Source organism: Microtus ochrogaster, chromosome 8, assembly GCF_000317375.1.
Source record: "Microtus ochrogaster isolate Prairie Vole_2 chromosome 8, MicOch1.0, whole genome shotgun sequence".
In the NCBI taxonomy this organism is placed as follows: Eukaryota; Metazoa; Chordata; class Mammalia; order Rodentia; family Cricetidae; genus Microtus; species Microtus ochrogaster.
In genome coordinates, this window is record NC_022015.1 from 40,092,437 (window position 1) to 40,103,549 (window position 11,113).

Below are 11,113 nucleotides of genomic sequence, written 5' to 3' on the forward strand. Positions count from 1 at the left end.
AAAAAAAAAAAAAAGCAGACTGAGCAACACAGCCTCTGTAGGCTTGACTGGGTTACAGACTAACTCCTCCTCCTCTTCTTCTTCCTTCTCTTTTTTTTTTTCTTTTGTTTTTTTGAGACAAGGTTTCCCTTTAGCCTTAGGTCCTGTCCTGGAACTAGCTCTAGTAGACCAGGCTGGCCTTAAACTCACAGAGATTCACCTGCCTCTGTTTCCCAAGAGAAAATGGAAATGGCTCAGCAGGTGAAAGTGTTTTACAAGTGAACTTGATGCCAGGAGTTCCAGCCACAGATCCCAAGCTTGCCAAAGGTCACATGTGATGACTCACATCTTGAATCCCACAACTTTTTTTCTTTCTTTCTTGTTAATACAAGGTATCTCTATGTAGCCCTGGCTGTCCTGGAACTATGTATCCAGGATTGCCTCTAACTCACTGAGATCTGCCAGCCTCTGCCTCGAGAGTGGGATTAAAGTGTGTACCACCACTACCTGGATAATCCCAGAACTCTTTTTCTTAACATATAATTTTTATGTTCATTGATGTTTTGCCTGCATGTATGTCTGTGTGAGGGTGTCAGAAGCTTGGAACTGGAGTTATAGGCAGTTGTGAGCTACCATGTGGATGCTGGGAATTGAACCCGGGTCCTCTGGAAGCTCCTAACCACTGAGCCATCTCTCTAGCTTCGAATCCCAGAACTCCTAAGGAGATATGGGAGATGGAGACAAGAGAATCAGCAAGAAGGGCATAGTCCAAGTAACCTGACCTACTCAGTACAGAGACAGAAACTAGAGTCTTACCTCAACAAGGTAGAAAGAACAAATTCCAAAACTGTCCTCTGATCTCCACATGCATTCCATAGTACATGTGTATGTGTATACACACATGCGTGCTAAATAAATAAAAATTAAAAAACCAAGTCCACAAAACAGCTACTGAAAACAAAAAACATTTATTCTCTTTCCATTTCTTTGAGTCATGAATCCAAATGTGGCTAAGAACTCCTGATTCCAGGTCTTTTGTAGATTTTCAATTAAGGTGTCTTCCAGACATATAGTCTTTTCTGAAGGACTGACAGAAAGGGATCTGAAAAAGTTCAGATAGTTTGCAGACTTTAGTTCTTCAAGCAGGCAGATGGAGTTGGTTCTCAAGTTTCTTTGAGACTGTCATCATATGTTTTCTAGCTAACTGCCCACGGTCTGCCTGCCTCCTTCTAATAAAAATTATCCTGGCTGAGCGGTGTTGGTGCAGTCCTTTAATCCCAGCTCTCAGGAAGCAGAGGCAGGAAGATCTCTGTGAGTTTGAGGCCAGCTTGGTCTACAGCGCAAGTTCCAGGACAGCCAAGGCTACACACAGAGAAACCCTGTCTTGAAAAGTCTAAAAAAAAAACAAAAATTAAAATAGCCCGGTGGTGGTGCAGGCCTTTAATCCCAGCACTCGGAGGTGGAGGCAGGCTGATCTCTGAGCTACAGGCTGGCCTCGAATTTACAGAGATCCACCTGCCTCTGCCTCCCAAGGGCTGGAATTAAAGACACCACCACACTCCCCAGTTTACCACCCCCTCACTCTTTCCTCCCTCCCCCCCCAAAAAAACCCCTTTATTTGTATTGTAGATGGGCTATTTTGCATGCAGTGTCATATAAAGCCAGAAGAGGGCATTGAGTCCTACAAGATTGGAGTTAAAGACAATTGCAGCCAAATGGGTCCTGGGAATTGAACCCAGATCCTCTTGAAGAGGCAGCAAGTGTTCGTTCATGGGGCCCATCTTAAAGGCTAACAAACTCGGTAGGGCCCATCTTAAAGGTTACCTGCCACTTGACTTCTATCGCAGAATAAAGCCCAGGCCGGTCCATTTTTGCACACTGGCCACACTTGGTCTCCCCACATCGCCGCACCTCTGCATTTTTCTCTTCTCACACACCCTGGGCTTTGCAGGTACCCCAAGTTGTTCCCTCTGAGCTGCCCGCCTCTGCGAGAATCGCCACCCCGTGCCAAGCACACGGCCGTGGCCTTCCTGAAGACTCACAAGACAGCAGGTACCACGGTGCAGAACATCCTGTTCCGCTTCGCCGAGCGCCACAACCTCACGGTGGCCCTGCCTCACCCGAGCTGCGAGCATCAGTTCTGCTACCCGCGCAACTTCTCGGCGCACTTCGTGCACCCGGCCACGCGGCCCCCGCACATGCTGGCCAGCCACCTGCGCTTCGACCGCGCCGAGCTCGAGCGCCTCATGCCGCCGGACACCGTCTACGTCACCATCCTGCGCGAGCCCGCCGCCATGTTCGAGTCGCTCTTCAGCTACTACAACCAGTACTGCCCGGCCTTCCGGCGCGTGCCCAACGCGTCGCTCGAGGCCTTCCTGCGCGCGCCCGAGGCCTACTACCGTCCCGGTGAGCACTTCGCCATGTTTGCACACAACACGCTGGCCTACGACCTGGGAGGCGACAACGAGCGCAGCCCTCGCGACGACGCGGCCTACTTGGCGGGCCTCATCCGCCAGGTGGAGGAGGTCTTCTCGCTTGTCATGATCGCTGAGTACTTCGACGAGTCGCTGGTCCTGCTGAGGCGCCTGCTGGCCTGGGACCTGGACGACGTGCTCTACGCCAAGCTGAACGCGCGCGCCGCCACCTCACGCCTGGCCACCATCCCTGAGGCGCTGGCCCGGGCCGCGCGCGCCTGGAATGCGCTCGACGCGGGCCTCTACGACCACTTCAACGCCACCTTCTGGCGCCGCGTGGCGCGCGCTGGCCGCGCATGCGTCGAGCGCGAGGCGCGCGAGTTGCGGGAGGCCCGCCAGCGCCTGCTGCGCCGGTGCTTCGGCGACGAGCCAGTGCTGCGACCCGCCGCCCAGATTCGCACCAAGCAGCTGCAGCCCTGGCAGCCCAGCCGCAAAGTGGACATCATGGGCTACGACCTGCCTGGCGGTGGCGGTACCAGCCCTACCACGGAAGCCTGCCTCAAGCTTGCTATGCCTGAGGTGCAATATTCAAACTATCTGTTGCGGAAGCAGAAGCGCCGAGGTGGTGTGCGATGGAGGCCAGAACCGGTCCTGGATAACCCTCCCCCTCGGCCCATCCGAGCACTGCCCCGCATCCCCCAGGCTACCTGAGTTCTGTCCACCTCCCATACTCAGGGCTTGCTCCACTAGGGCCCTTTTATTCCCCCACGGGCTTGAGCCCTGTGTCCAAATGAGGTGCATCTATCTGCATCTGAGCCTGCCACCCCCGAGTCGCCTGAAGCCCACTTTCTGAGATGGCATTGATGGGCCACCCGCTCCTCCTTCCCAACTGGTTGGTGACTTTGACAAGAGATCCAAGGGCGTTTCAATACTGCCCACCCTGCCTTTTTCTGGGGGCTGAGCCCCCACCTGTGTGAAGTGGATGACCACACACCCCAGAGAGGGCCTGAGGCCTGGGAAAATGGCCGTGCCTCCTGTCAGCACCTGAGCGTTTGTTCTTCCCAGGCCTGCAGAGGTCCCCTACTGTCTTCCAGGTTCTACCTTCCCTAGACATCTAAGCTGCTCCCAGTCACCCAGAACCAAGAGTTCTTGGGTTGGGCTTTTTGTTTGGTTCTTCTTCCTCCACCTCTTCTTTTTTAATAAAATAACTTTAACTTATGCCGGGTGTATGTCAGTAATTGAAAGCTAGAAACTCCGGGTTTGAGGATGAGGCAGATCTTTGAGATGCTGTGACTGAACCCAGACTTCATCAAGCTCCACACCCTTTCTCGGTCCTTTGACTTGGCACACCCACAGTGACCATAGCCTTCTGAGCCCCACTTATCAACCAAATGCCTCTATTCATCAATTCAACCACTTTTCCCTAGCATCAAGTTTGGGAACGCAGATGAACAAGGAAGATAGGGCCTCAAACCTCAAGGAGCTCCTAGGGACTGAGTCAGAAGCAAACCTGGGACTGCCACACGGTGTTGACAGGTTGGGAGCAGGGTCACTTTCAGGCAAGGGGTGGGGCTTAACTCCAGTGTTACCTCCCCCTGAAAGACCTTGACTTCACCACTGGACACCCCCTCTGACAGGATGTGGTGGCAAATGCCTTTAGTCCCAGCACTGACTGGCAAGTGTTTGAATTTGAAAGCAGCTTGGCCTACATAGTTCTAGGCTAGTCGGAGCTATATAGTGAGACCCTGTCCCCCAAAACAAACAAAAATGAGAACTAGGAATTCTGTTGCTTTCTCTAGAGCTACCTTGAAGTAGCTAGGCAAGTAACAAAACAGCAGCTCACATGGCCCGCTACCTCTTTGAGCTTTGCTTGAATTGATTGGTGAAGGAAACACTACTTCCCACATGATGGAACTGTGCCTACGCTCAGCGATCCTGCAGCTTCGGTATCTGCCCACATGTGCAGTGTCCAGTGTCACTCAAATATTGGAGGTCACATGCCACAGGCTGACCCTTTGGACCTTCTCCCAAAAGAATGGAAAGTGAGACTTTGCTATCAGCTTTTATTTTTCAATGAGACAATGGTTGGCTTGTTTGGGCAAGGGAGGTGGTCGTGGTTGGTTGGCAGGCTTCATGAAACTCAATCTTATTATCTGTTTACGCTTAGTATAACAAAATACCCGCGACTCCATAGCATATGAAGGGAGAAATCAGAGTTCTGGTGGCTCAGAGCATGGCTCCAGCCTCTGCTTAGCTTCAGGTGAGGTCCTCATGGCCGAAGGACATGTGTACGAAGACAAAAGAGGAAAAAACAAAACAATATGGCACACTCTCAGAAATTAATTCCATCCCCAAGAACAAGAGCACACATCCAGCCCAGAGCCTCTCTCCCTCCCTCCCTCCCTCCTCTCGACAGTTATAGACCAAATGTCAACACACTTTGAGTTTGAAAGGCCCTGTTTCTGTAGCATCCTCTTTTCACCAGCAGAACTCTGGAAGGAGCAATAATTCGTGTCATGCAATGCTATAATTAGGTTTCTGCTGCAAAGCAGCGATAAAGTATTGTACTAGACTCAAGGCCATCCATGAAGACAGTGTCCTCTGGTCCCCAGGCCTGGAAAGCACTCCCTATTCTACCACATTCCTGTAGCTCTAGCCTTTGGTCATGCCTCTGCAATGAATATCTTTGTCTTGCCCTTGGTTGCTATAGAAAATTCAGACATGTTGGGGGCTGGAGAGATAGCTCAGTGGTCAAGAGCACTGGCTGCTCTCCCAGAGGACCTGGGTTCAGTTCCCAGCATCCACATGGCAGCTCACAACTGTCTGTACCTCCAGTTCCAGGGGATCTGACACCTTCACAGCAATGTACATAAAATGAACTTAAAAAAAAAAAAGAAAAAAGAAGAAAATTCAGACTTGCCTTTTATCTACCTTGACGGGCCTCTCTTGTGCTCCCTGGCCCCTGGGCATGGCCTCGTTTATATGGTCCAAGTTCAACAAAGTACTACTCTGGGTTCAAAAATACTTGGGTCCAGAGACCAATGCCACTCTTGAGCACTAGGAGACGGATCTTCTGTCTGTCTTGGGGCAGAGGCTCTAGACCTTGATCCAAACAGTTGTAGTGCCAGCTAGACCCAGGAGGCAGGCTGTCTCTTAGGTCTCCAGTGTCTTCTAGCAAGATTCCTTATATAACATTCATTTGGTGTGTGGACCAATATGTGGCCTACTTCTTGTGATTCTGGAGTGTAGCATTTTGCTCCCCTGTAGGGTCAAGTTTCCTAAATGGAACTTTGGGAACAGTGGCCACTCCGCAGAAGCTCCCTCAAGGTGCCCCATCTGCTTTTTGTTACTATGTTGGTTTTTGGTTTTTGTTTTTTTAAATATTTATTTATTTATTATGTATACAATATTCTGTCTACATGTATGTCTGCAGGCCAGAAGAGGGCACCAGACCTCATTAGAGATGGTTGTGAGCCACCATGTGGTTGCTGGGAACTGAACTCAGGACCTTTGGAAGAACAGACAACGCTCTTAACGGCCAAGCCATCTCTCCATCTCTCCGGTTTTTGGTTTTTGAAGACGGGGTTTCTCTGAATAGCCCTGACTGTCCTGGAACTTGTATTGTAGACCAGGCTGGCCTCAAAGACACAGAGATCCATCTGCCTCTGCCTCCTGAGTGCTGGGATTAAAGGCGTGCACCACCACTATTCAGCTGCCCTATCTGGTTTTATCAAAGTTTCCCTAATATAATTACTCTATACATGATATATGTCATAGGTTGGCATATCCTATAAGAATTGTTCAGCCAGGCGTGGTGGAACATGCCTGTATCCCAGCACCCAGGAAAAAGAGGAAAGAGGATTGCAGAGCTGAGGTCATCTTCAGTTACTTAATGAGTTCAAAATTAGCTTGGACTATATGAGACTCTGTCTTTTAAAAGGAAAAAAAAAGTTTTTAGCTGATAGAAAAAAGCATTTGAGGAAGAATGCCATTGTCTGCTTTGTCCGAAGACAGCATCAGCCTGGATTTTCACAACTATGGAAGAGTGTGCAAAGTGTGCAGGACACCAATGGGAGAACAAGACTGTAGTCAGGAGAGGCTCTTTGGAGGAGGTACAGACAGCTGAGAAGGGACAGTAGAAAGTACTTCAGACAGAGGGAACAGCCACACAGACACTTCGTGTGAGAAAGGCTGGCCATCTGCGAGACAGGGGTACTGGGTGCTATACTAAGGGACTATTGGGAAGAGGGGTAAAAACACAGTTAAAGAGAAAGTCCTTGAAGGCTACTTCCTGAAGCCTTCTTTCTTTGTCTCATGTCTTGGCCATGAAATAAATAGCTCACATTCCTGCTGAGATGTGCTGCCTCGCCACAAACCAGGCATGGTGGTGCACACCTTTAATCCCAGCACTCTGGAGGTAGAGGCAGGCAGATCTCAGTTCGAAGCCAGCCTGGGCTACAAAGTGAGAGCACTTTCTACATTTCCAGAGGACCCTGGCTCTGTCCCAGCACCCACATGGCAGCTCACACCATCTGTAACAGTAATTCCCTCTTCTGACCTCCACCAGCACACACATAATCCAGGCTAAACACTCATAAAATAAATAAATCATAAAAAGCCTGATGGAATGGTCCCTGTCTGTTAATTCCAAGGAGGCAAAGGAAGGCAGATCTCCCTGAGTTTGAGGCCACCTTGTCACAGAGTGAGCTTGTACATATATACATAAGCATACATACATACATATATACACACAATACATATGTACATAAACATACATACATCACACACACAATGATCAAAGATCAGGCTGGAGAGATGGCTCAGCGGTTAGGAGCACTTGACTGCTCTTCCAGAGGTCCTGAGTGTAAGGGAATGTGGTACATAGTGGTATTGGGATATCCTGACTTACAGAAAGCCAGTTTATACTTAGAGCTGCAATAGGACAGCTCTGGAGGCTGGAGCTGCAATGGGACAGCTCAGCCCTGAAGGAAAGGTGTCCTGACTATCAGGAAGTCAGAATATCTGAAGCTGGGGTGCGGTGGGGGATGGTCTCCCCGCAGGATATGGGGATCCTGCTCCTCTCCTGGAGAGCCGCTACAGCTGAGTTCTGCTCTGCTCCCTTACTGGAGCATCCTAGCAAGGCAATCTGCTTCTTCTTCTACCCAAGATGTTTCTTCTGTTAACACTCTGCTGGGGGAAATCCCCTGCAGAAATGTAGCAATCTCTCCAGCTCCTGCAAAAAAGTTGTTACTTTTCCTCTGCTGGCCCTTGCTCAGCACCCATAAGGAGCATCCTAGCAAGGTTCTTCTGCTCTGCTCTGCCTTGCTGAGGACCCCTAGGAAGCGTCTCAACAAGGTTTTTCAGCTCCGTCCCCTAAGGGATGTCCCAGCCAGGTTCTTCTTTGCACCAGCCAATGAAGGTCACCCAAGATTCTTTTGAGAAAGAGACTTATTTGGGAAGGAGGAGTTGAGGAGAGTGGCTGCCTCTGCTCTCAAATGAAGGGGTAGAGAGGCTTATAGAGGGGCTCTTAGGGGCGGAGTTTTCTCAAGGAGGAAGGGGATTGGTTAATTTTTTCCCTGCTCAGGGATTGGTCAGTTTAGCTGGTCAGTTTAGGAGCAGATATAGCTCTTACTTTATGGCCAGACTGCGTTTCTTTCACTGGTCCTTTTTAGCCTTTTGACTATAATCTTAGGACCAGGGCATATTCCTTTCACTGGCTCTAATTCCAGGGACAAAGTGTGTTTCTTTGACACTAGTTTCAGAGCCAGGGCACATGTCTTTAGTTCTGAGTTCAGGGATAAAAATGTTTCTTTCCCTGGCCCAGGCCTTAAATACATAAAGATGTTTCTTTCTCTGACTCTGGGTTCAGAGTCAGGGTGCTCAGAGATTGGTTGGTTTCCTACTCCAGTTGTCCCCTTTACCCTACACTGAGTTCAATTCCCAGCACCCATACGATGGCTCACACCCATCTGTAGTGGGATCAGATTCCTTTTTCTGGTGTTCATGAAGACAGAGCTCTCATATACATGAATAAATAACTTTTTTTAAAAAATAACTTTTTTTTAATTTAAAAAAATGTCAAAGACCTGGCACCTGATTGATGGCACCAGAGGATACACACACACCCCAACCCCATCCACACTAATATTCACGAAGCCAGGGCCATCCAGGAGCGAGAGGAAGCAGCTGTGAGTATAGAGTGCTCCTGATGGTGGTGGCACAGGCAGGGCGGCCTTTTTGTGACCTGGGAACCCCGGGCACCCAAAGTGGTCGGCGGATGCAGAGTTAGGTGCGAGGGGAACCATTCTGGGAAGTGTTGCCCCCGACCCTCGTGAGGATCCTGGAGAGAAAACCAGCCAGTCAGTCAGGCGGCCACAGGTCTCGGAACTCCGGCCTGTCTTGTGAGGGCTAACCCCCCGGAGAGCCTCATGGATGGAGCCGCCACCCTGCGGCTGCTCCTTGGAGCTGGGACCTGATCCCCACCTGCAGAGCGGAGGTGTGGACCTTAGAGGAAAGTGACCCGCAAGAGCTGCCCCAGCGCTGGAGAGGTAATTCTACGGAGGCTTTGGCTAGGTCGGTATAAAAAAGATGTTACTAAAAATAATTGGAACGGGTTTGGCCTTTAATTTCAGCACTCAAGAGGTAGAAACAGAAAGATCTCTGAGTTCGAGACCAGCTTGGTCTATATAGGGAGTTACTGGGCTACATAGTGAAACCCTGTCTCTAAATAAATAAGTAAATTTAAAACTAATAATATTTAGAGCCGGCTGGAGAAATGACTCAGCAGCAAAGAGCCCTGACTGCTCTCCCAGAGGACCTGGAGTAGATTCCCAGCACCCACATCATGGCTCACAAAGGTCCGTCACTCCAGTTCCAGGAAACCTGATTCCCCTTTGTGGCTTCAACTGGCACCAGGCACACACGTGGTGTACAAACACATACAGGCTAAACACCCATACACCATACACATTAAATTAGAAATTGGAACCTAAATCATAAAGAAGAAAGTGAAAGAGATTCAGATAAAAGGTGGAGTGAATTCTGAACCCTCAAAATGAAAGAGTTAAACTGGAGATCTGAAATTGTTGCCAGTTCCTCAAGACACATGTAAACTGAAACAAGACTAACAGTTTTAAAACTCTGAAAGGCCACTTAATTGGATTTAATATATTTAATATAAGAGGGGAAGCCGGGTGGTGGTGGCTCACTCCTTTAATCCCAGCACTAGGGAGACAGAGGCAGGCAGCTCTCTGAGTTTGAGGCCAGCCTGAACTACAGGGTGAATTCCAGGACAGCCAGGGTTGTTATACAGAGAAACCCTGTCTCACGTGGATTAGTTTCCACGCCATAGCAGGCTGTCTCTACTGCCAAAGCATCATCACATGCCACCAGGTACCTTTCTTCTGTCAGCCATGGGATATGTGCACCCCTTTTTTTGTTTGTTTTGCTTTGCTTTGCCTTTGGAGACAGGATTTCTCTGTGTAACAGCCCTGGCCGTCCTGGAACTCGCTCTGTAGACCAGGCTGGCCTCGAACTCACAGAGATCCGCCTGCCTCTGCCTCCCGAGTGCTGGGATTAAAGACGTAAGCCACCACCTCCTGGCCATGTGCACCCCTTAAAAGTGCTCACCAAAGCACAGCTCACTCTCTTGTCTCTTTTCTCTCTTGCCTCTTTCTCTTCTCTGACTCTCTTCTTTCTTCTCTCTCTGTCTGTCTGCCTGTCTCTCGCATGCTCCCACTCTGACACGGCCTTTCGCTCTTTCACCCCTCCCCAATAAACCTCTTGCACTAACTTGTTGCATGTGGTGTGTTTGCTTAGTGGCATACCTTGGCAGGCCAACCAAAAGGTACCTCGGTCTTTTTTATTCATCATTACAGCTGAAAAGACACAAATTACACTGTTGTGTTCTGGAACTGTGTAATTCGTGATAGACACCTCCACCATGCTCATGAAGAGACAACAGGAGTAAAGTCAGCAGCTCAGAAGACTCGTCAAACCTCCCTGAGACGTGACCGAGGGTGCATCTTCATTCGGTCCTCAGTGTCTGAGACTGCTTCCTTTTAGATAGTGTCCAGGTCACCTGCTTCCACTTCCACCAGCAAAAGAGAAAAAGGGAAAGAAGCAAGCTTACTGCTTCACTGAGTAAGCAATCATCCTCCTGAAAGTGATCATATCTACACCATGGTGTAGGTCCTGTAATCTAGGAAACTGAGCAGCTTCTGTTCTGCTGTGCCTACTTCCACTGATATTTGCCTTGAGGCAGAAGAGATGCCCCAGGAAGGAAGGAAGGAAGGAAGGAAGGAAGGAAGGAAGGAAGGAAGGACGGAAAGAATTGGTGGCCCCAGGACTAGACAGATGGCTCAGTGGTTTAGAGCACTTGCTGCTCTTGCAAGGACCTGAGTTCAATTCTCAGCTTTCATGTGACGGCTCACAATCATCCTAACTCCAGTTTCAGGGTCTCCAACGTTCTCTTCTGACTTCCACAGGCACCAGGTATATACATGGTACACATACATACTTGAAGATAAAACATTCATAGACATAAAATTTAATAATTTTTTAAGATTTATTTATTTATTTATTTTGGTTTTTCGAGACAGGGTTTCTCTGTAGCTTTGAAGTTATTTATTTATTATGTATACAACATTCTGCCTCCATGCATGCCCACACGCCAGAAGAGGGCGCCAGATCTCATTACAGATGGTTGTGAGCCACCATGT

The 11,113-nt window shown here is 49.2% G+C and overlaps 1 protein-coding gene across 1 annotated transcript in view; it reads left to right on the forward strand.

The window, feature by feature from the left end:
• The window catches only part of Gal3st3 (galactose-3-O-sulfotransferase 3), a 10,972-nt gene extending 7,371 nt beyond the window's left edge, over nt 1-3,601 (forward strand). The window contains exon 3 of the mRNA XM_005351718.3: nt 1,931-3,601. Within this exon, the coding sequence (XP_005351775.1) occupies nt 1,931-3,104 (1,174 nt within the window). The 3' untranslated portion in view covers nt 3,105-3,601. The remainder of the gene's footprint in view (nt 1-1,930) is intronic.
• Nucleotides 3,602-11,113: the final 7,512 nt, after the last annotated feature.